At 42.4% G+C, this 26234-nt stretch overlaps 1 protein-coding gene across 2 annotated transcripts in view; it reads left to right on the top strand.

Annotated features, from left to right (window-relative positions):
- The first annotated feature begins 15701 nt into the window (after positions 1-15701).
- The window catches only part of LOC126350038 (inositol-trisphosphate 3-kinase homolog), a 458593-nt gene continuing 448060 nt past the window's right edge, over positions 15702-26234 (top strand). The window contains exons 1-2 of one of the 2 annotated variants that reach the window (XM_050002480.1): positions 15702-16343; positions 23913-23981. In XM_050002480.1, coding sequence (XP_049858437.1) covers positions 16269-16343; positions 23913-23981 — 144 coding nt within the window. In that variant the 5' untranslated portion in view covers positions 15702-16268. The remainder of the gene's footprint in view (positions 16344-23912; positions 23982-26234) is intronic. The other variant, XM_050002483.1, reaches the window with a different exon arrangement.

Here is a 26234-nt window from a genome sequence, read left to right as displayed (position 1 = left end):
GCTGCAAGAGAAGCTAAGCTTTCGCATATACTGTTGATCTTATTTGCGCGTGTTACACTTTAAGATATATCACACAAATGTGCTAGTAAAATTTTTAATAAATTCTTCTAAATGGCTCGTTCAAAGAGTTGATTTTTAAATGAGAATCAAACGCTCTGTGATTTAATAAATTCATGGTACATTCTTGCACATAGCTCAACTTACGTAAAATGATATTTACTTTGAAAGTAACGCTTTTCAAACCACCATCCCCAATATTTTCCCGCGACCTGTTAGAAATAGGTTCGTTTCAGCAGTTGCCAGAGAGCGCAGATAACAGGCGACACCGCGCTTGCTTAGCTATCATGACGTAGGAAGTCCGCATGTACGTATGTGTAAAACATTGAAAGATCATACGTTGCCATAAAAGAAACAAGACATCAGAGGATACTGCAAGAGCATCGGAATTTCGTGAACCATAATGAAATGTGCACATTTTAAGCGCAGACTCAAAAGGCACATTCGTATGTCCAGATTTCCAATGAAATAGACCTCGACCTGATATTAAGCTTTTCAGTGTGGTTTTCGGAACGTAAATTTTCTTGGAGCGCCGATACTGTTTTATATCATGTTTGGGTCTTTATTACGGCATAATGCCATACGTGCTAGAAAATGAAAACGTGCACTTGAAATGCAACGAAGAGTTGAAACTAGCCAATACTGTAGAATTAAGCATTTCGTTTCAAATACATTGAATGCCTCTGCGGAAAAGGTTAACAAAAGCCTAAATGTACGTTTACACTGCCTGTGATGCGATGCGATACGAGGCATAATGGCCAAAGCGGTATAATGCGATGGAGCGTTCACATTGCACAAGATACAGAGCGCGCGCGCGCGATCTGACCAGCAATTGAGCAGTCTCGGCACGATTTCGTTTTTCCTCGACCCAGTAAATTATTTTTTTATAAGAAAACAGTGCTCTGAGAATTCAACGCAGTCATGAATGGGTGCATGAAATCAACAAGGAGAGGAGGGCTTTAGGAGAATTTCATCATTTGTACAGTGACTTGAAAAAAGATGAGGATATATTCTGCAATTATTTCAGAATGACTACAGAGATATTTGTTTATATAGTGCCGTCTGTTTCAAATAGATTACAGAAGCAAAACACAAATTTCAGAATGGACATTACCCCTGAAGAGAAAGTTATGATCACCTTCAGGTAAGAACACAATATTACGTTTACAGCAACCATTTTATTATGAAAAATTTACAAATTGTGATAGATTCAAACTTTCTTTTAATAAATTTTGACGTAGTTGACAATCAGAAGTAAAATACATCACAGTTCACACACTTAAGTATCAAAGTTTTCAGAATCTTGGTGGCTTGAAATAACAATATCATCAGGTTGAATTTCAGAAATGACTATTTCATTTTGCGGATTTCCAGCAATTAGGATTTCAACTGGATTTTCGGGTGCATAGGGTGACATCAAAGAAAGTGCAGTGGAAGTGGTTGATTGTTCCAATTCTTCCACAAGAACCTGCTGAATTTTTATCCTGGCTCTCAACTGAGCTGTTGGTGGTAGTTTTCGCATTGCTGGCAGCAAACTCACTACAAAATGATAGCTGTCATCTTGCGTTTCTGATTTCGGCATTTGTTGCTCAATTAGCTTCAACTTTTGCTTCTCTATATTTAGCAACTCAGAGTTTGTCGATTTCTTGGATCTCTTGGTTTGGTTTGTGTGTAGGGTGGGTGAGGGAGGAGGCATCGAAACGCTACCCTCTGAACTTAAAGACAGTCTTGAAGAGCTGGCTTGGTTGGTTTCATCAGGTGGAACACTCTATCTCTCTGTAAGAGCTGGTGAGAATGGTAAGTCGTCGTATGCGTCGTCGTGTTGCGATGCTGTTCTTTTACTGTGATGAACATTAGTCTTCGTCTTCCGTGGCGTCATTATGCCAGTCAGGAAGGCCATCAGCTCGTACCACGGCCAGTTGGATTGGAAAGGCGGCACGCCACCTTCGTCTCCTGAACGTTCAGCACGAGTTTTTTTGAGTTCAGAGCGGAAAATGTCACGTAGGTTCTTCCATTTATTCTCCAGTACCTCGCCTGAAAATATAGACGTGAAAATATGCGTAAATAATTAATTATATTGTATACTTAATACATTTTTTTGTCCTTAGCACATTAACTGCAAATCCTGCGGTGATCCTACACATCCTTCAATTAAGCTCGTTCAGCACGAGTTTTTTTGAGTTCAGAGCGGAAAATGTCACGTAGGTTCTTCCATTTATTCTCCAGTACCTCGCCTGAAAATATAGACGTGAAAATATGCGTAAATAATTAATTATATTGTATACTTAATACATTTTTTTGTCCTTAGCACATTAACTGTAAATCCTGCGGTGATCCTACACATCCTTCAATTAAGCTCATTTCATTCTTTTTCAGATATTTGTCGGTTGGGATGTCTTTCGATGCACTGCCACAGTCGTTTTGGGTGGGTCTAACTACAGTTGCACAATGCGCATGAAACGTGCGCCATAATATGTGATATTCTGAGCCCTGTACACCTGTTTTCTCCTACTATACCACTGCTTCAAACCGCTGCAAAACACACGTATGCCAACTGGATTGGGTTGGGTTGTTTTAGGGAAGGAGACCAGACAGCGAGGTCATCGGTCTCATCGAATTAGGGAAGGATGGGGAAGGAAGTCGGCCGTGCCCTTTCAAAGGAACCATCCCGGCATTTGCCTGGAGTGATTTAGGGAAATCACGGAAAACCTAAATCAGGATGGCCGGACGCGCGATTGAACCGTCGTCCTCCCGAATGCGGGTCCAGTGTCTAACCACTGCGCGACCTCGCTCGGTCTATGCCAACTGGAATTTTTCCGAATTGTGTGGGGGCCATTTATGGTAAACATGTTCGGGTTAAATGTCCCCCTCATTCTGGGTCAATGTATTACAATTACAAAAAATATTTTTTGCTTGCTTAACTAGCTGTAGACGATGCTAAATGCAGATTAATAGCAGTTGACATTGGAGGCTATGGCAAGCAATCAGATGGTGGCACATTTAGAGCTAGTAACTTGTACAATAATATTTTGAACGAAACTGAAAACTGGCCTCCACCGAAAGAACGACCAGGTACTTCAGTAAAAGCCCCATTAGTGTTGGTTGGAGATGAAGCCTTTCCACCACTGGAAAACTTAATGCGCCCTTTCCCTGGACTGTCACTGAGGAAGAGAGGTTATTTAACAGGTGGCTATCGAGGGCTAGAACGGTGGTGGAAAGCACTTTCGGAATTATGGCCAGCAAGTGGCGTCTTCTCCGAAAGGAAATTGAAACTTCTGTAGAACACGCAGACATTATTATTCAGTGCATCTGCGTCTTGCACAATATAATAATCGATAAAGATGGGCCTGATATTTCACTTCAATTGTCCATTGACCAGGACATAACAGAACACAGTGCTTTAGCAGCATGCTTCCAAACTGAAAGAGCAAACAGTAGTGCTTCAAGAAGAGCGAGGAGTGTCAGAGAGGCCTTCAAAAATTAAGTCAACAGTCATTAACGCAAGTATATTTCATGTCGAAATTATCAAATACTGTACTATTGTGAACGTCATTTCATTATCAGAATACTGTAATAGTATCTATACACAATTAAAATAAAAAATAAACGAAGTTGTTTGTGTTACTTATTTCTTGGAGTCTTGTAGCTATTTATTTTGCTTTTTTGTGCTTCCTGTCTGTTCCACAATCTTCAGCTATTTCATTCCATGCTTGGGAACAAAATCCCTATTGTGGTAATATTTATTTTACTGCTCCCACAACACAGGGCGTCCACGCACATTGTTAATTAGTCTTTCGACGTCCATCGCAAGCAAGCAATTACTCCAGACGCAGGCGCAAACAAGCAATCGCTCCAAACACTCGCACGAAACGCAAACTCGGTTGCGACTACAGCGGAGTCATCGCATCGCACCGCATCACATCGCTCGGCCCAGCCTGCTGTCTAAACGGTCACCGCTCTGTTGCCACTGTTAAACCAAGCCTGCCCATTGTCACGCGATTTCAGCGCTTCATCGCTCCGCTCGGCTCGGCGTCGCATCGCATCGCATCGCATCGCATCGCGGACAGTATAAATTTAGAATGAGATTTTCACTCTGCAGTGGAGTGTGCGCTGATATGAAACTTCCTGGCATATTAAAACTGTGTGCCCGACCGAGACTCGAACTCGGGACCTTTGCCTTTCGCGGGCAAGTGCTCTACCAGAGCAGAAGAGCTTCTGTAAAGTTTGGATTCAAAAATGGTTCAAATGGCTCTGAGCACTATGGGACTTAACATATATGGTCATCAGTCCCCTAGAACTTAGAACTACTTAAACCTAACTAACCTAAGGACATCCCACACATCCATGCCCGAGGCAGGATTCGAACCTGCGACCGTAGCAGTCTCACGGTTCCGGACTGCGCGCCTAGAACCGCGAGACCACCGCGGCCGTCGTAAAGTTTGGAAGGTAGGAGACGAGATACTGGCAGAAGTAAAGCTGTGAGTACCGGGCGTGAGTCGTGCTTCGGTAGCTCAGATGGCAGTCTGCCGCCGGCAGTGCTGCGAGGCGGTCACGCGCCAGAGCGCTGCGGGCGAGGCGCGCACGGTGTGTTTGTGTTTACTTCGGCCGCTGTAAGTGCCGTTTTCCCTTCTAGACCACCATGGCGCACAACTATCGGAAGAAGACATTACGCTTCAACTTTTGTTCCGACTTCGCCCGACCCAAGGCCCTGGAGGTAGAACGATTTATTCACGATGAAGTTAAGATACCACCAACGGATCTAATTGGTATCCACTTGTCGATAGTTAGCAGTACCGTCTACGTCAAAATGATCAACGATGCGGCGTGCGACAAGGTGCTTCAAGAGGCAAAACGTGGACTGCGCTTCTGCCATTCCGACGGCAACGTCGGACCCGTTACCGTCGATCACGCAGGTCTCGGCACACGGACGATAAGGATTTTCGAACTGCCGTTCGAACTACCTGCAGACGTCGTCATCGAGGCGCTCCGTCCCTATGGCAACGTTCTGGAACATGTTGCCGAACGATGGGTACAATTTCAGACCTATCCCGTTTTAAACGGTGTTAGACAGGTCCGCATCGAGTTGCAGAAACACTTGCCTTCTTATCTACGTATCGGAGGCTGCCGTGCCATTATAATGTACGACGGCCAACCTCGAACCTGTTCCGGTTGCGGGAAAGAAGGTCACCTACGGTCTGAATGCATTCAACGACGTGTCGCGCAGCTCCCGTTGTCGGAAGCGTCCGTCACACCCACTATGACCGCCCTACCGGTCACTTACGCAGCGGCTCTTGCCACGTCTACAGTTTCGTCCAGTCCGTCGCCCGTTCCTTCCGATCGGCACGTCCCACCGTCCCAGTCACCTATGGACGGTGCGGACGTCCCACCTGACAACCTTGCCGCCGAACAGGCTCCCGCACCGGACGCTGAGGAGAACAGTACTTCTTCACAACACCTGTTTGACAATTTCATTGTACCCACCGACGCATTCGAACCAGGTCGACGCTCTTCCTTGCCGTCGTCCGACACTGAGGAACACGTGCGTAAACAACGCTCGCCGCGTAGGCGCAAACGCCGTCGCCGTTCACCCACGGGCTCTCAAAGCGTCGCCACCCGCGACGACGAAGACGACACCCAACCAACCGACATTTCCATGCAGAGGTCGGCGGACAACTTTCACGATGATCAAGACATTTCGCAGGACGGGACCTCTATGGAGGTCGCCACGCACAATGTAACGATCGGTGCGCCGGTTGAGACGCCTGTCTCCCCGCCGACAACTCCAGATCTCTCTCACCACAACGCAATTCCCATGGACATTGGACGGACCCATGGCATAGGAGCATGGGCCGACGAGATTGAGGAAGATACGCCCCCTCCTCCGGATGAGTTGCCTCCGCCGGACAAGGCTGCCTGTTAACATCAAAAGTGAGGCCCTGCACCTGATGGGACGGGACTTCCTGTCGGTGCCCTCCTCTTACTTGCCTTGGTGACGGTAGATGCGCGTCCACCACCGCTGAAACAAACGTATCGGTTTGCCACGCTGAACATCAACATGATCGGCACTGTACCCAAGCTGCAACTCCTATGTGACATGCTTCGGGCCTCTGACGTCGACGTCGCCCTTCTTCAGGAAGAACGCGTTGCCACACTACCACCAGTCTACGGCTACGACTCATACACGTCCACATGTGATCAATCAGGGCGTGGAGTGGCTTTCTACATACGCGAAGAAATCCCACTCAAGGACACGACAATCCTTCCCTGTGGAAGAGGCATGGCTGTTACCATCTTCGACACGCGCGTCATCAATATCTACGCTCCGTCTGGCTCCACGAACCGTCGGCAGCGGTCCACTTTCTTCGGACATGACGTGGCGCCCCTGTTTTCTGGAAGCTATGATCGCCTTATCATGGAAGGCGATTTCAACTGTGTCCTCCATCCGCAGGACCAAATGCCTGGTTATTCGCCATGCCCGGCGCTTCTCACCTTAATCGAAGATTTTCACCTAGTGGACGTTTGGGAGAAAATTCATGGCAATACCCCCGGTTTCACCCATTATACAGCACATTCTGCGAGCAGACTGGACCGGTTATATGTCTCTGCCCACCTTGACAATGACGTCGCCCAAGCTGAACGGTGGCCCCTTGCATTCTCGGACCACTGCGCCGTCATTTGCTCCCTGGCTCTGCCACCTCAGTCAGTGTGGCGCAGCAGAGGTTACTGGAAGCTTAATACCTCCCTCCTTAATGATCCACACTGCCGACAATGTATTGCCACTACGTGGGCGTCTTGCGAAAGACGCCTTCCGCAGTACACATCCACGTTCCATTGGTGGCTCAAATGTGCCAAACCTGCGATCAGAAAGGCCTTCATACAATGTGGCAAGGAAGCAGCAGCATGGCATCGAGACACCACAAATTTTTACTACGCCGTCCTCCGTGAGCTCGATGCACTCCCTCCATCACCTGACACCCATAGGGAACGACAACGTACCAAAGCTCGTCTCCTCTCTCTTCAACGTACACGACTGCATGGTGTCGTGGTGCGTTCCCGACGACAAGACCTCCTCCACGACGAAACCCCATCCACAATCCATGACGCATCCGACCGCAGTCGTCGACGTCGACTCTTCGTCTCTCACATCACGACCTCCGATGGTGTTCACCACACAACACAGGCGGCGGTGGTGTCTGCCTTTGCTGAACATTATCGCCAATTTTATGATGATGAACAGACGGCGACGCCCATTCCTGATGATCTCCGTCCTTCCCCTGACCGGACACTTACCGTAGCGGAGTCAACGTCCATGATGTCTGCAATCACCGCAGAAGAGGTAGTAGATGCGATCAACAGAGGGGCCAAGAACAAATCACCAGGACCAGATGGTCTCCCAGTGGAGTTTTACCGGGCGTTCACCACGTTGATGCTTCCTCGCTGGACGGAAATGATTCAGGAACTCTTTACTCCATCCTTCCCAATTCCACCTGAATTCGTCACTGGCATTCTTCTACCTGTGCCTAAACCGAAGGGAGGGTCTCATGTCTCTGCATATCGCCCCCTTACACTCTTGAATGCAGACTATAAAATCTATGCACGCCTCTTAGCAGCGCGCATGCGCACCGTCTTACCTACGGTCCTTTCACCTGAGCAGACTGCACGTGGTTGTGGGGCCACCTTACAAACAGCCCTAGGAGAATGCCGTGACCTCATTGCACTGGTGTCGGTTTGTCGCCTTCGTGCAGCACTGGTATCCGTCGATTTCACGAGTGCCTTTGATCGCGTTCGACACCCATTCCTCCTCATGGTGGCGACACGTATGGGGTTCCCATTACTTTTTGTCGATGCCATTCGCCGGTTACTACTTCCCGCCGTCTCGATGGTACAAGTCAATGGGAGGCTTGTAGGACCGATTCCTATACGCCGCTCTGTACGTCAAGGATGCCCTATGTCTACTTTACTATATGCCATTGCACTTGAGCCCCTCATCACTGGACTTACCTCTAGACTGCAGGGCCTCACTTTGCGTGACTACACTTTTCACTGTAGGGCTTATGCGGACGATCTTCTCTTTCTCACCTGCTCCTCCACGGAACTCAATGACGCCATCCAATGGATCCACCAGTATGGACATCTTTCTGGTAGCATTCTTAATGTCCGTAAATCGACTATGATGCACATTGGGCGCGGCCTCCCGGCTATGGTGCCGAACCCACTCCCAGTCAGTACCACCCTTCGTTACTTGGGTATCGAATTTACGAGCTCCACACACCGCACAGTGGCGCTGGCATACCGGCGGCTTTTGCAGTCGATTCGGCACCATGTCCGCGGTCAAGTGCACCGTAACTTAAACCTACTCCAACGTGTGTCCTATGTCAACATGTATGTAGCCCCTAAATTGGTACACGTCGCCCAGATCCTCCCAATGCCGTTACTCCTTGGCCGCCGCATCCAATCAGCCTTTGGATATTTCGTGTCAGCAGGGGCACTTTTCAAAGTCCGCTACAGCACTTTAACATTGCCTCCTGCAAAAGGTGGCCTCGGACTCGTCAACGTGCGGGGACGATCTTCTGCACTCTTTGTCCACACTCTGTTGCGGCACTGGCAGGGGACGGTTCCGTCCTTAACACGCAGTCTCTTAGATATCCTCCGACCAGCTTCTCTCGATCCACCGATCAATGTGGCACCTATTTCTCCATTATTGTACCACGTCGCCAATTGTTTCATAGAACTCAGCTATGTTCGGGCCGATCTTCCAGTCGCCCGTCCTCCCCGTACAAAAGATTATTATCGTTTGTTTATGCTGTCCAACCCTTGCGACCCCATGGTGCTACGGCATCCTGACATTAACTGGCGCACAGTTTGGGGGTGTGTGCATGCACCCTTTTTACCGTCGTCTGTGTCTGCACTCTGGTATGTTTCAGTTTATGGAAAGTTCCCGACTAACAGTCGACTTTATCGCATAGGACTGGCCACCTCCCCACTCTGCCCTGACTGTCAGCTCGAAGACACTGACGAGCACCGTCTTACGTGCCCCCTGAAACAAAACGTATGGCTCCTCATCCAACGAATCGTGGGCTTTTACCTCCGTGCCCCGCCACCGACGGTAACCCCGGATTTCCTGTTGTTGCCCCCAGACATTTCACTACCCTCTTGCTAAGCACCATACTCTCATCTGGTTTCGAGGACTTGCTTTAGAATACCTCTTTCAAAATGGTCCGCATACAGTCCTTGACTTCTGGTACAAAGTTGTGACCTCGCATAGCACCCTCACCCGAAAACCATGTTACCGACAAACTTTTGCCGGTTATCTCCGCAGCGTTTTCCTTGACCCCCCTCAAAGCTGGGGCGTACCATGCATACCTGTCACATGATGCAACACCCTTATCCACGTTCCCATGCATCGATCGACAAAAAAAAAAAAAAAAAAAAAAAAAAAAAAAAAAAAAAAAAAAAGACAGAATATGTTATACTTTGTTGTATTTAATGTTTTTTCTTTTTAATGTATTTATTTATTTTTTTGCTTAACTAACAGTTATTTGTATATGTTTAAATGGAATGGTACCTTGAAGAACTCTTGCATAGTGAATATATATGTACTTTTAGTTTCTTCAATACAGATTATTAAAAAAAAAAAAAAAAAAAAGGTAGAGCACTTGCCCGCGAAAGGCAAAGGTCCCGAGTTCGAGTCTCGGTCGGGCACACAGTTTTAATCTGCCACGAAGTTTCAGTATAAATTTAGCCTAATTTCTGTAGCAAACTGACAAAAATAGCTTCATTGTTCCACAAGGCGGTTAATGCTTGACTGTCAGAAAGGTGGAAATACAATAAAATCTGATGCTAATGACATATTTCAGCCTTCCGTAATTATGTGAATGTTTTTTTAATTCACTTGATAGCTCCCGGCCACAGATATCCGTTTTGTTTTCATTTGATGTGAGAGTAAACGAAGAGGAAACAGCAATATCACTAAATGTAAACACGGGTCACGTGGAGTCTAGGCACTATAGCTCAGACTGCTCTGCGCATCAGCCCCGGATCTACATTTGCGAACCGGGTCAATATTTTTAAAAAAATCGAATTTTCAAAATACAGTATGTTCATCTTGTAGCGCACATCTTTCTGAAAAGTCTGAAACATAAAACATATGTATTCGCGGAAATGTAAGATATTATTTGGTCTTAAGCATGCCAAAGTGCAGTGCCACGCCTCTTCATAGAGCAGTTTTCTACCGCACGTCCAAACTATACTCAGGAGAGTGGAAATTGAAAAGTCCTGTGGTGCCTCTCCTGCTCCCAGTCGGCCGGTTTGACAGCCTGCCCCTCCTTAAAAAAATCACAATTAATAGCGGATGGGTTTATTTGTAATCGAGAGAAAAAGAACTCTTCAGAAAATCTGAACTCTTTATTGCCTAATAGCTAATAATTTGCTGTTTTCGTGACATAAAATTAAATATAGGATATATAAAACCTATACTGACAAGAGATAAGCAAGAAATTACACATTACAAGCACCTAGCATTTTCTTCTCTCTAATCTTGCTACAGCTATACATTGCGTGCTTTCCTTTCTGCGAAAGAATCTATTACCTCATCAAACTTCGTCCACCGTTATGCTACATGAAAAATCGAAATGTCGTTATATAATACCGAAAAAGCTGTTAATACAAATAATACCCTAGACTGGTGTGGTTTCTCGATCTGATTACGTCTATTTTGTCACTGTCTGCTAGATAAAACAAAATAGGCCTTTCTAATATGGCAGCAATTTTGTAACACACCAAACAAACGAGACTGTTTTGGCATAAATGGCCATTTTTATAACACGACAGAATATAATCCAATAAATACCAATATCAAATGCCTACTAGGCCTACTAAAAGCAAAAAGCTTTATGTTAGGATATACTTCCACATTTCATTCATACGCACCAGGTTCTGAGATTTTTATATAAATTTGGAATCGTCTTATTCTTCGATAATTTGTTTGATGTCCCCGTTTCTTCTCCTTCCTCGTTCTAACAAACAATCTGTAGCTACTGCTGCCACTGTCAACATTTGTTCAACAATTAACTTCAGTAACCCTACCAGAATCACAGGTTTAGTCATCCCGCGATTATTTCCCGGTTAGGCGTTATAACGTGTTCGAACAACACGTTTTCCATGTTACTTCCAGAATAGAACTTACGCAGCTGCCAGCTGGGGACTGTACTACTGGTCCTTACTAGTGTGGCGATATAGCCAAAAATTTTCTGTCAAAATTTCGTTTTCTTGGATACACCGAGAAGATAATACGTAATCTTTCTCACCTGTTATTCCTGTCAGTCGTTTATTTCCCCTCTGGTAGTCCAAATCTATGGATTTCGCTAGTAATTATAACAACGCTGATCATTCGAAAACCCAATCAACCACATAATTAAACAGCGATTGGCATTCGTCCGTTCGGCTTTACTCCCTCAGCTCGTATAGCCTCGTCCACTTTTGTCTGCGGAAAGTTTATTTCTAGATGCGACGAGGATTCTCCTGACAGAGACATCACGTACACAATGCATGCATTCAAAAGTCAACTTATGATTCATTCAGAAATCAACTTAAAATGTGTTCAACAATGTTCAAAAACCAACAGGGAAGCATTTCAAAATGATATGAATAATCGATAGGCAAACGTGCGCTGGATGCTAGGAGCTTTGTGAAACAAGTCTTTTTTACTCAAGAATATGAATTTGGCTCCCCCTTTCCCCGGTAGCATCTAGATGCTTGCAGCGACTGCTTGCTCAGCCAACAGCCACATTATCGTTTCCAGAAGCGGGAGAAACTACTACTCAAACGTGACTCAACTGCGCATGCGCAAGAGCCCGCGCGTAACTGCTAAAACAAATCGAATGTAAATAATTGCGACTTCGCGCTCATTGGAGGCAATTTGTTACTATGAAGTACTGCACAGTTTTCCTAAAGCCTTCGACACATTTTCAATTGGCAGACTCTTGCATGAGCACTGTGTGTCGTTGTATATGGCGCATTTCCTTTGCAATTTAAGTTATTTTCGTTTTTTTTTCTCTCGTTTATGTTTTACTGTTCAAGTAGTATTCTGCAGTAGCGGGATACAGTAATATCCTTTGTTAGAGCATCAGTTCTTACCAGCCAAAAAAACAAAAATTTAACTGAAAACTAAAACAATGAAATTTTTCCGTAATTTTAAAAATATCCCGGGTGTTTCCCGGATGAAAAAATTCCCGGGTCTTTCCCGAATCTCCCGGTTGTCCCGGGTCGTATACACCCTACCAGTGGATACATGACACCAGATACTGCTGTTTAAGCCAGGACGGGACGTACATTGAAGGCAGCGTCTCAAAGCGGCATCCAGGCGCAGGCAGGAGAGTTCCAGACCATGGTCCTGGCTTATGGTAAGGGCATTGTTGTCCAGGGAACAGGCGATGGCACAGGTGTGGCTGAGGCAGTTCGCGACGATGTGAATTCAGGAAATGTGACATACATCAGTAGTAAATTATAAAATGACCGAGAGCTCCCAGAACTGATATGGGGAGCACTGGTCAAAGCGTTTTGGGAGGGCAAACATTATAAGGTTTTGTTTATTAAGGACTGTGAAGTGATAGGCCTCCACCAATAGCCGAAAGTATTCTATTTCCTCGTAGATGGTGAGGAGCTTGAGATGCTGTAAGCTGTTGCCAGCACACTGGTCAGCAAAGGCGTATGAGGATTGAAACTTAAATAGTGGCACCTATTTATTCAAAAGCGATACAAAAGAGTTACATGTTTGCACCCGTTATTGCCGTTCAAAGTAGTCACCAGCGTTGTGTAGAATCCATTGCCAGCGATAATTACGCATTACATAGCCTATAGTAGCCATTCATACGACATAAATAATGGTGCATAGTTTTTGATGCTTTCCACAACGTGGCACATCCAGGCATAGAGGCTACCATCAGACCTATTATGAGGAATGGAATCTCATGTGGCCAGGAATGAAAAGGGATTGTCGCCGTTCGGAGCAAGGTGCCAACAACGCAAGTTTGGTCGACATGTATTGGTGTTTTTGCGAACCTTCGAAATGCCAATAGCACACTTTATGCGTATTCATATTGACCTACTCAGGCCACTGCTATGCTCCAAGTCAAATAACTATGTACTGACCATGATAGACAGATTCACATGTTGCCTTATAGCCTTACCGACAGCTGATGTGGTAGTGGCATGGGCCTTAGTGATAGGCTTGATTGCGAAGTTTTAAGTGTCACAAGCTATAATGACGGAGCGCAGAAGACTGTTTGAATATGTGCTTTTTCATGAGCTTTAATGTTTGTGTGGCTGTGCTCATTTACGAACCACCAGCTAGCATCTCACCAGCAATGAGATAGATGCACTGTCGTTTCACCTCTTGGGTCTACGAAACGTGATTAAGGATGACGTAGTCTGTTTAGTGGCACAATTGGTTTACAGCGAACAACTAAGCCTACAAGCGGAGCTCCCTTCTGTAAAACCAATGCAGATCCCCGATATATGAGATGGTGGTCTTCAACTTAGAGCTACTACACAGAATGGCTCAGCTTCAGCTAAAATCGCCGCAGCTATATTGAGATAAGCCTCTTTTCTTCCATAAGGATCTGTACCCTTCGACACACGTCTGGCTCTGTGATGGTGGTGTAAGGCCTTCACCTCGACCAATGGATCCGTACAAGGTACAAGCACTTCACTGGCACGACAACAAGTTCATCATTGATTGGAACAACAAACAGGAAACGATCTCCATCGAAAGATTGAAACCACACTACTTGAACGACGATGCAAAGAAATGGCATCAGATAATCCTGAAGAGGTTCAGGAGTTCATACACAGAAGCTAATCTGAACGTACTGTCTTGTAATCACCACGGCTGGCAGAACGGTGAGGCATAGTATTTCAGACATTCTCGGGGCTACGGACTTTAAAAACAAAAGGTGAAGGGGCGGGAGAGGAGGCGGTAGCGGCCGGAGCTATCGATTTGCGAGACAAGGGCAAGATAACTTAACTCATGTCTTTGATCTTTCGTTTATCCCTTTGTTTACTGTTTTTCGCGGGCTTTGCCCATAACCTGTTCGTTGTAAAACGGGCTTTTATTTGTTTCTGGATGTGTATATTTCACTTAGGATTGCTTCTCACATTCCTTGCTACCAAATAATCGTATACTCGCATTACACACCTTCTGAGTACAGTTACAGATACTTCTATTCCGTGTTCATCCGCAGTCAAGTCAGCAATCCACAGGGCTCCTATGTCATTCCCGAGGATAAGGCTGACTTTCCACCTGAGGAATGCTAGTAAGCTTTTGCAGAATATTACCTTCACCGCTAAAATTCGTGTCAGGAATATCTTCCTAGTTCTCAAACTTCTTCAGCCACATTAGAATTCAAACTTCTAGGCTATGATCCATGCTGTTGCTAAAATTTAACGAAATTACACGATTATTTCAACGTTTATGCATTTTGGAACAAAATTAGTCAATATAATAAAAGTATACTTACAATCAAAGTTGAAAAAGGCAATAAGAAAAACACTGTTTAAAAAATGTTGACATAATTGATCGTGCAGATTACAGTGGTACGTAGCAGACTCCTGCGACACAACTACACGTGAAATGCTCTCGCACTAAGCCGAGAGCGGCCGCCAATAATCCATCTTAAAAGTACAAAGAGGCCCGAAGCATAATCGCCACCCCACTTTCTATTTTATTCTGTTTCTTTTTTTTTAATTTCTGCAAGTGGACATATACAATTACATGGATTTCGCGACCACAACAGGATTAATATTTGACTGTGACATACTCAAACGGCTATCACAATAATTTACACGGTCTACTAAGCAGCGTTGTAGTATTTTAATTACCAAATTTTGGAAATTTGTGTTAAGGTTCTATGGGACCAAACTGCTGAGGCATCGGCCCCTAGGCTTACACACTAATTAATGTAACTTAAACTAACTTACGCTAAGGACAAGTCACACACCCATGCCCGAGGGAGGACTCGAACCTCCTAGGGGGTAGCCGCGCGAACCGTGAGAAGGCGCCCTATATAGACTGCACGGCTATCACGCGCGGCTAACTATCCAACATTGCTCATTGTCACATCTATTGTTGACACCATTGACATTTCTGTTAAAGAACGGACATTCTTCTTATTCAAAAGACTCCTCGTTTGATAAAGGCCTTAAGGAAAATACAGATACGGGAAGAGAGCAGCATTTCTAACCAACAACGTAATCATAACTAAATTCCAATGGGATGAGGATAATTTGTGTGATTTGGCGCTGTTGTTTACGATACGTGTTCAAAGTTATTTCTGCCCTGATCACGGTCCACGGAGCTTTCTTTACAGCTTGCTTCAAACAAATTCTATGTAAATTATGCAAACTATCCGAAAACGCAACAAAGTTCGAGGAGAAAATGTGCTTATCTCGATTCATACAGTCTTCATATCAGGAGATGTCTGAAGTATAATGGTGAGCCACGATACCGTATGAAGGTGCAATATTCTTCAGTGGAGAATCAGTCATTGAACAATTCATATTTAACAGCAACGAAACCTCTAAGAGTAATAAAGTCACTCTTCTGTCTTCCTAATCGTGCTAGTATTTTACTTAATAGTAATCAGAGTAGTAACTTGCAGAAGCGGTGTTTGTTTCACTCAACTTAAAATATTTCCACATTCATTATGCTTTTGAGGGTGCGATATTTACAAGCGTCAGTATTATTGCCCTTGCGTCCGTTTACACTTAAGAGAGAGGAACATGGAAAGAAATTATTTTTTGCGAAGAACGTTCAGTGAACGTACAGAATAAATATCATATGTTTTGTTTTATACAAATGAAGGAAGCTATGTTGTCACTAGTAGATCAACTGCATTGGAGAAGAAAACAAACAATAGCGTCAAATGCTCGCTACTGATTTATTTCCGAAGACACATGTGAACGACGTTTACGAGATTCTATTGATGACTATGAGACTAGATCTTCATGCAAGAAAAAAATGTATTGTAATCACTCATTATAAGAAAAACAGCGCAATTAATAACAAAAAGGATTGTTCTGCTTTGTGTTCAAAATACATGCTGCATAGGTAGTACAGAACTGGTTCGTGTTTGTCAAGTACCCTACATTTGTTTAGGGTTTGGTCTGACATCTCGCGGAAAGCATCGAAATTAGTCAGTGTAGTGTTTGCTACGATGGCATCTGTAGCGACTCAGTTCCCGCCTCCAACATATTCATCATCGTATTTTATACGAAATATATTCAAAGAGGTGAGCATGGATATTTAACCCATATAAATATATAGTAACAATCTGTTTCCATCTCATTACAACATTTGTTCTTTTTTCTTCTTTTGACATTGGTCGCTAACATGGTACTCTGCTGTCATATTTACACACATGTTTGTTTTTGAATTGTCCCCAAAAAAAATCCGACTTTACCATGGCAGTGTGTAGATTAATAAGTTGCTTCCTATCGGATTGATTTTTTTTACACATTTTGTATTTACCGTGTTAGTTAGCTATAAGGCGACATTGTTGATATATTCTTGTAATGTTGTCTTTGATTCATAATCGAAGAAAACTTTTTAAAGTTCTTTCTGTGATGTTCTCTTACATTGAAGTCTTTTCCTTGATTGTTTACATAGGCCTAAATTTGTTTTGGCATGTATATGTCGGGGGTGAATGTAGTTGACTTTGAAAGACTTACATTGAATTTAGTATTAAAGAAACCATGATAGTTCGTGTTAAATGCTTACCGTATGTGTCGTCACCTCGTTTTGAGTCTGATTACATGCTTTTCGTTGATACTTTAAAAGTGCTATGAAAACAAGCTCCGCCGCTACCCAACGACGAAATTCGTTTGCTCCAGTTAGTTGAAAAGCGCAGACATGCCAAACAGTAACCACTACAGCAAATTATATTGTCTATTATGCCTAGCAGTTACACTCAAAGAGTCTCGAAAGTTTCTGACGTTCTCATTGGGCTGCAGATATGTTCTAATAATCAATCAATTTTAACTAATTATTGTAAATCTGGTTAATTCTCGATACTTAAATGCAATTTTCATCAGTATTTTAGGCCAAATTGCTTTGTGGCTAGTTACCATAACTATGATCATATCAGTGTTATTTACTAAGTAAAAGAAACAACTTTTCCTCATATACAATGTCCCTTATGTGGCCAATATGTACAAACTACTGTCATCTTCCATAGCTATCTGTACTCATACCAATATTTTCTTTGTGTACTGTTTGGAAAAAAGAATGTTTCAATAGAGTAATATTCTGTGAAATACATTAATGCCATCACAGATTTAGGCTACCCAAGTGAAGTTCCTTGGCATGTTACACCTTGCAGTTTTGTTTGAGATGATGACATTTCATCTGACTGTGCACTTGAATCTGAAATTTATGTGTGCAAGTTGGGGATAGTGTTGACAAATGCTGTTTAAAAGTTGCATTTTACAGATTAGTCATTTACCAAACAAAGGCTGATTTGAATATAGTAGTGTATGTGTTAACTACGAACAATCTTATTTATGCATTTATGAAAATCATTAATGTAGTATTGAATATGTATGACAATGTGACTTGGCATCACTATGTAACGTAAGGCTATTTTCCAATTGTCTTAAAATATTTATAAGACATTCCTACAGCTTAAAATGGCACCTGAACCTCTGGATAGGAGTCCTGACTTCAACCATATGAGACAGCAAGTTAGATAGCTATGAAAAATGCTCATGAAGCTGAGTGTTTTCAAGAATGCAATGAGTATCGGTTTGCCTAACTTTCTGGATCAGTGAGGAAGATTACCAATACCATTCTCTTTCTGATCCAGTAAGTTTCTTTTCGTTTCTGCTATGACAGTAAGCCAATTGACTCAACTGTGAAGTGTAGATGAAAGTTCCTGTGTGCATATAGACTTTGAACAGTTTCCACTAGAAGGAACTGGTTATAATAGCTAATTTGTGATTTATAACATGCAATAACACAATAACACCTGTCTCGAGGCCCTAGTGTGCCAATGAAAATTGTGGATGTGGTGTAATTTTCACAGTAAACAACAAAGTAATACAGGTTTGGGTAAAAAAAAAAAAGGAGAAAAAAAGAAAAACCATTTGATTGTCGAAAGGATATTGCGGAAAGCCTTTAACAATTGCTGTAACTTAATTTGTTAAAAGACCTCTCTTGAAACCCAGTGTAGTAGAGGTTAACTACTAAAACTATCAGTTCCACAAATGTGTCTGGACGCTCATGAGTGCACTCAGGAGCTGAAATCAAGGATAACAAATCAAAAGCGTAAATGCTGAACTTCATTTTCAAACTTTCCTTTACAAGGGGGTCCAAGAGTATTTTCAGTTGAATTATTGAATTACTGCAAAGTCGAGTGATACAGATATTAGTGTCTGAAGTATCGAGAAATATCCAAAATCACCAAACTAAAACATGCCCCAGAGTCTGATTGAATATGTTCTGGATTCTGTGCAGAATTTGAGACTGAATTAGCTCAGTTAACTTTGATATAATGTAGATTCCTCAAACAAAACAAAGTGCCTTTTATTTTGAAGGAAGTGCAGGTAACAATCATTTTCAAGAAAAGTAACAGAAGTTGTAACACTCTCTGTGGCTAATGTGATTAGTGCTTTTCAGTGCTGTAAAGCACAGTCTAATGAGGCTAATGCCTCAGAATGTAATGATGGATGTTAGCTGTCAGTCCTTGAAGTGCACTTATCAGGTACCCATAGTGTCACTTGATATATGGCTTTAATTTTCTATAAATTTAATTAGTTGGTCATGAACATAACATCCACCCATCCAGTCTTGTTCCCTATATCCAGCCAATGCTGGATCAGACTGGCATGGTACTTCTCAAGCTTTGCGGAAAACTGTACCTGTATATATAGGCTGTTATTATGACGGGAACGCAACTCCCGAAGGCATTTTGAAGCTACTGCCATAATGTCATTTTGATTAGCCTAAGGAAAGTAGTTGCTTAAAAAGACTTGATTCTGTTCATTTGCTGTTTGGTTTTGTTTTGCAGTAATTAATTTAAAGATGTGTTATACTTTTAATAACAATATGGAAATTATTGTTTGCTGTTTGCCATGAAGATGAAGTGTCGACTGGCAATCAGGCGCAAAAAGAGAGAGAGAGAGAAGCCATTGGATATTATTCAAAGTAACAAAACAAAACACACATGCCAACAGTCATCTCCAGCCATTAGGGCCTGACTGTGACTGTGTCTGATGTGAGCAGTCATCTTTGCTGGGGTGGGTAGAAACGGTACAGAAGAGGTATGTGGTGGGTGCAACATCGTATGCTGTTCTGGGGTGGGGGTCACGAGAGAAGAGAAGTAGAGAAGGGGAAAGGATTATGCAGACTGGAAGGTGCATGTAGGGCTATAACAGGAACAGAGAAGGGGACGGGCAGGACAGGAACTAGTGAAGGTTGAGCCTAGGGGAACTAGTGAAGGTTGAGCCTAGGGGGATAATGAGGACAATGAATATGTTGCAGGGAGAGTTTCCACTTGTGCAGTTCAGAAAATCTGGTATTTGTGAGAAGAATCCCAATGACGCAGGCAGTAGAGCATTCATTAAATTCAAGCACATCATGTTGGAGGGGCATGCTCAGCAACTAGATGCTCCAGATTTCTCTTAACCACAATTCAGTGATGGCTAATTATGTGTACAAGCAGCTTGTTGGTGATCATCCTCATGTAGAATGCTGCCCAATTGCTGCAGCTAAGTTTGTAGATCACGTGACTGCTTTCACGGGTGATGCTGCATTTGGACGGGTAGGAGAAGCCTGTGACAAGACTGGAATAGATGATGGCAGGTGGATGTATGAGATAGGTCTTTCACCTAGGTCTATTGCAAAGATATGAGCCATGGGACAGGGATTTAAAGCAGCAGTGATTCAGGGATGGACAAGGTAATTGCATAGGTTTGGTGGGCAGCAGAATACAGCTTTGGGTGGAGTAGGGAGGATTTTCTCATTTCAGTGCCCATTGAGAGGTTGTCAAAACAACGTGATTACACAATTCAGTTGCTCCTATCTGGAGGTTCTGAGTCGTGGGGATCTGCTCCTTTGTAGCTGATCAGTGGGTAAGTGAGAGACTGTAAGGAACGGAAGACAAGACATAGGAGATCTTTTTCTGGACAAAGTGGGGAGGTCAACTTCAGTCTGTGAAGTTTTCGTGAGACCCTTGGCATATGTAGAGAGGTACTTCTTGTCACTACAAATGTGACAAGTGGCTAGGCTTTATGGAAGGATAACTTAGTGTGGAATGGGTGGTAGTTGTCAAAGTGGGGGTTTGTAAGTTTGATGTGAATGGATGTACTGATCTAGTTGTCCTTGAGGTGAAGGCTGGCATTAAGGAAAGTGGCTTGTTGGGGCTGAGGACTGAGTGAACCAGATGGGAGAAAAAGTGTTGAGATTATGGAGGAATGTGGACAGGATGTCCTAAACCTCAGTCCAGACCATTAAGATTTCATCAATGAATATGAACCAAGTGAGAGGTTTGGCTTTCTGGGTGGTCCTAGGATTCCTCTAGATGGCCCATGAACAGATTAACATAGGGTGGTGCCATGCGGGTGCCCAATGCTTTATCTCAGACTTGTTGTAAGTGATGTCTTCAAATTAAAAGTAATTATGACTAAGAGGATATAGTTGGCCATGGTGAAAGAAAGGAGATAGAGAGTTTGGAGTCACTCGGGCATTTGGAAAGGAAGTCTTCAATAACGCGAAGGTCATGATCACGTGGGAAATTAGTGGGGGGGGGGGGGTGCATTGACAGTGATAAGCAGGTTGCTGGATGGAAAGAAAAAGGATCTGCAGAGTGTCAGTAGAAGTGGTTGGTGTCTTCTATATAGAATGACAGATTATGGGTAATTGGATGAAGGAGTTTTTTCTCAGTGGGAGAGATTCTCTCTCTCAGGGAGAGGGGGGGGGGGGGGTGCAGTAGACAGCCACTATGGGGCATCTTGTATGGTTGGATTTGTGTAGGCTACTTTAGGAAGCATGTTGAAGGTTGGCATGAGTGGGTTGATGAGGCTGTCACCTTCTCTTGTGGCAAGTAGCAATCTATCCTTTTCATATTCTTGTTGGTCCATCCCAGATTTTCCATTGTTTGTTTTGTTTGCACTGTACTTTTAAACTAGACATTAAATTCACTTTTTAACCTGTGCAAACACTGATAATTCCAATGTTGGTTGCTTGCTTGAGTGCTGTGGTGATGCAGATGCTACTAGTCAGCAATAATACACTATCCTAAATTGCAAATTTGAATTGTGTATTGGACAGTGCTGTTGTTAATTGTTATAATCCAGCATTCTGTTTTCGGGAACTGTCTGTTATAAAAGGACAGACGATGGTGTGCCCAACTTCATGTGTGCAGTGTGTGTGGGCCAAGGGCTGGTCTGTCTCATGGCCTTACTCATTCCTTCTCGAAAGTACCCGGAGCAGCATAACACTTCATTTAGCTTTGCGGTGGATCATTGTTTCGGTCAGTAACAGTCTGAGTTCGACAGAATCCTGTTGTCAGTGCTGTTTAACATTCACTATTTGTTTGTGGTATAAAGGACGTCCATAGATCCAGTAGCTGTTTGAATAAAAAGAGGCAGTCTAGTGCACTATTGTCACAATCCTTTAAAATGAGTGGAAATGACAGAATAGAGGGACAAGAGTTCTCAATTTGCGTAAGTGACAGTTACTGCATATGTGCTGAAACAACATTACAGTATGATGCGGAAAGAATTTAAAGAATTAGTTGACACCGAAAGACCAAGAAATTACAACAGTTCTGCATATCAAGAAGGACTTTATGTTAAATTTACAGGCATGGAACACATGAAGAAATTGGTGGTACAAATAGTAAAATTTCTGCAAGGTAGTTTCAATTTAATAACAAATCTTTTTGTGTTAAAACGGTCCAGGACATCTGCATTGCTTTCCTCAGATAGAGATCCATAACAATGTTGTCAAAGTGTTACACTATTTTGCTCGACTATATGTGTGAAAGATCTTTTGTCAATTATGGAACTAGATAATTCACAATTAGTGGCAACTTGAGTGTCAAACTCTGTGAAATTTTCTGCATCTGTCCGTATGCCGACAGTGTGTAACAAATAAAACGTACATCTTCAGTGTGTCAAAAATAAATAAATAACACTGGAAATTTGTTTTGTTGGGGATCTTTAATGTTAAGAAATGTGAAATGTGTTACTGAACTTCCATTTAAATGTGACACATTCATGGAATTCCCCTTCTTCCCCCCTTCGTGCTCAGATGGCATGGTGTGGCAGTGGGGGAAACATGCCAGCCAGGCTGAGTGCTTTGGCATTCGGTCTCAGGCATAGCCCATGAGCCGAAATCTTGGCTGCCCCTGTGTTATAACATAGCATTACGAATAATTTTCATAAAATGATGATCACCATACCACACTTTATACATAGCCTATCAGTTCTTGTGTACCTCTGTCCAGAAGGTTTGGTGAATGTGTCTGTATTGAAAAGGGGTTGTTGCCTTACCTGAAACAGCAGTTACTGTCATTTTAAATAAGCCCATTGTTGGTAATGCACTTCTGGGAATGGTAGTACATGTCCTGGAAAGCCGGGCATTGTAATCTTTAGGGACAGCCTTCAGTTGGGTCATAACATTATGTTGGATGTCTAAAATGTTCAAAAACTTTTGGCATTTAAGGGCTGATCTCAGTAGGGAGATCAAGAAAAGGTGTGAGGAACTCAAGTCTGGGGAGCAGAGTTGGTGATGGAATGTCGGACCTCCCCTGTTGGCCAGGAACTGCTCCACCAGAAATGCAGTGTAAGGCCTGGTATTTTCATGGAGCAGGGTCCAGTCACTTTGTTTGGTGTACCCGCTTGATCCATCATGTGACCTATTTCCATTTTCTGTGCTTTCATTCACACTGTTACACAATGATTCTGGGACAAAAGTTCCTTCATTTTCTGTACATTGCCCAAGGTGCGTGCAATGCAGGTCATCTTTCATGCTGTTGTGCTCTTGTTGAAAGTGTTTAAACTACTCATAAACACTTTTCAGAGTAATAATACTGTTTCGGGAAAATGTTGCCAACATTTCATGAGCCTCTTTCATTTATTTTCCAAGTTTGAAACAGAACAGTATATTTGTTCACCGATCCATTTGGGTTTCAACCACTACACGCACTGCACCTTTACTCTAGTGTGTGCTAGTTACAAACGAGAAACACACTCGCAGCACTGCCCCTCGAGAACTTGTACAGGGGTACTGCTTTGACGTTGTATCCTTCCAGTGTATGTTAGAAAAGTGATTTTCCATTTGAGTCAGAAAATTATAGTTAACCAAATGATTCAAAGGAAGAGAGGGACAGATTATTAAATATAATTTGTAAGTTGCAAATAATGATCTTTTGAAATACATTTTCTCTCTTAATTGTTTCAACTATCAAAAAATTCAGAGAAAATTGTTGACTGGATGTATATGGTTCACAAAATTACATACCTGTTTCTGTCTGGTGTTTTAATAGTTTTAAGTGCTCATTGTTTTATTTGGTGGCAGGAATTAATGACAGATTATCTTTTCTCACTTCTTTCTCTTTTTCTTTTTTCCATTTTTCTTGCTTTTTCAACACACCAAGAAAAGATAATTAACGCTTGGGGAAATGGTTATGGGATCATCAGTATGTACTCCAGTTTATGCAAATTCATGTTGTTATTAAGTGTTAAAATAAGCAAAATCTATTTGGAAACAATGAAGACAAAAAGCAAACTGCACCAAATTTTTAGCAAATCCAAGTTTATATGACAGAAATTGGTATTTGAGTATACATGTGTTGCAGGATAACACGAACGTGTCAGGAACAGTTTCTAAAGCAAGACTTTCACAGCTTGGAGATTATTTAGCAACGGTAAGCAAATGAAGTTTGATGAGCGTTTCTCTTAGTAGTAGTGTCTTTCATATCCGTGATGTGTATTTGGTGGTATTTTTTCCTGGATAGTTCTTTGTTTCTCATTTGCTGTCAGCATTATACGTCTAATTAGAAAGCACTTTTCTAATTACTTCGCTGACTGTTGTGTTTTCTTGCCTGTCACTTGTGCACTTAACTTTTAGGAATTCATGCCTATGATGGTGTGTGACTATGTTCTATACTGGTAAATCACTTTTCCTCTTGTGAAATTATTCTTGTATTCATAACTTCATTGTAGTACCATTCCTGTACTTCTTGTGAAGATTCGAATCCTCGGAAATGAAGCAGTGTGTTTTGATTGACTACAAGTATTGAATTAGTATTATTCACTAGGGGTTGGGGGACATCATTTTGCAGTCTGTAATGAAGAATATAATTGTTTTTTCCACAAACTCTGGCTAGTCACAGTACCATAAAAATTTATCATTTTGTGAAAACCTCTACCAGAGAAAAGTGAAAAAAGAAAACTGTAAAAAATAGAATGACAAAGATATGAGAATTTTATAATGTATGAATGTTTGATAATGACATTTTGTGGGACCACAATGTCTGCATCTGAGATAACAGGTGTATCCACCACATTTAGCCTGCAGATAATATAAATTTGTAGTTGTTGGTATCACTGCATGTTTCCACATATTTGATAGTGTCTGCTGTATAAGACAAAGGATGATAACATTTCACTCCATTGCAGACTGAAAATTAATTATAGAAATATTATTTTAAATTCATATTTTTATTTTTCAAAAGAAAACTGGGGGGGGGGGGGGGGGGGGGAGACTGAATTTACGAGTTGATAACCAACTAAGAGAGACCGTGCATATATTTAACAGTAATAAGTATATTTTTTGCAGTGTTTCTTTTTGGGCAGTCACAATTAATATTGTTAAACAGGTCATGTGGCTTAAAATACCCTGAAAGGGAAGACAACTTAATACTGTATAAATGAGTGGTTGAACATGGAGTGTTGTTTGTGGCAGTATAATTAATAGAGTAGTTGAACAATTGTAAGCAGAAAGCCAGTTGCATAAACTGTACAGAGCTGAGAAGGGCAATTGTAAATTGTTAGTTGATGGGGAAATAAAGAAAGAGTCTTTCTGAAAATATTATTGTAGAGAACTCTGTATGCCACGTGATAATGTGGAATTGTGGATCCACCTTGATTCATTGCACTTTTGAATGTATATACAACTTTCACTATAGCCAACATATTTGTGATAAGAAAATTAATAACTGTGTTCATATTTTTAAAAAAATGTATGATTTGTAGTTTCAATCACACTTTATGATCTTCAGATCTACAAGCCTGTTGAATTTAACTTTCAACCCCCCCCCCCTCCTTGCTCCACCAGTTACCTGTTTAAGCCATAGACAACAGTTTGATACCACAGTATTCTGTTGTATAGTTTCAGTACAGTCAAAATGTGTTACTTATCCAAAAACTAAGTATTCAGCAGCTGTGTACTATACTTTTCTACGTATTGTAAAATGATGGAAAGTACATCTTCTTGGACATTTTCTTTTGCCCTGCATTGGCACAAGGTGGTTACTATGGGTAAGTCATCATTCATTTAAAGGACAGCCAGAAGTCCTTCCTGTCGCCACTTCATCATTTCCCGGCAGGGAACATGTTTAGCCCAAGTGCCCGCGTGCAGTGTTATCCATGTAAAAACATGTGGACAGTTTCTAAATGTTTGCAAATCATCTGTCTGAGGTGGGACTTAAGTACCAAGCTGCTATTTACCTAGTCAGGTGTAGAAATGTCTAGAAACCACATCCAGGCTGGTCAGCATACCGACCCTCACTGTTAATCTTCCAGGTGGATTTGAACTGGGGCTGGTGCACCTCCTCGTCCTACATGTAGAACTTTTAACAGGCATGGGTATCTGGGCAGGTTAAAATAGTGGAAAGTAAAAATTCAGTTTTTTTTAGTTTCTTTTTAGATCTGAAGGTGGTCAAGCGTAATCAAACCTAGTCACATTGTTATAACAATGCAACTGAGATGGAAAAATAAATGATACAAATCAATTTTAAACATCAACTTTGTTTCCATATATACCTGCATCAAGATTAAAACAAATTGGAGTGTTACTTGCACTTGTAAATTAAAATGTTCTGAAGATGCTACACAGTAACTGAAATCAGTAATCGCCTGTAATAAATTGGAACTGTGATTACAATAAATAATGTTAT

Source organism: Schistocerca gregaria, chromosome 1, assembly GCF_023897955.1.
Source record: "Schistocerca gregaria isolate iqSchGreg1 chromosome 1, iqSchGreg1.2, whole genome shotgun sequence".
Taxonomy (NCBI): Eukaryota; Metazoa; Arthropoda; class Insecta; order Orthoptera; family Acrididae; genus Schistocerca; species Schistocerca gregaria.
Note: the sequence above shows the minus strand (reverse complement) of the source record. Positions and strands in the feature narration are given on the sequence as shown.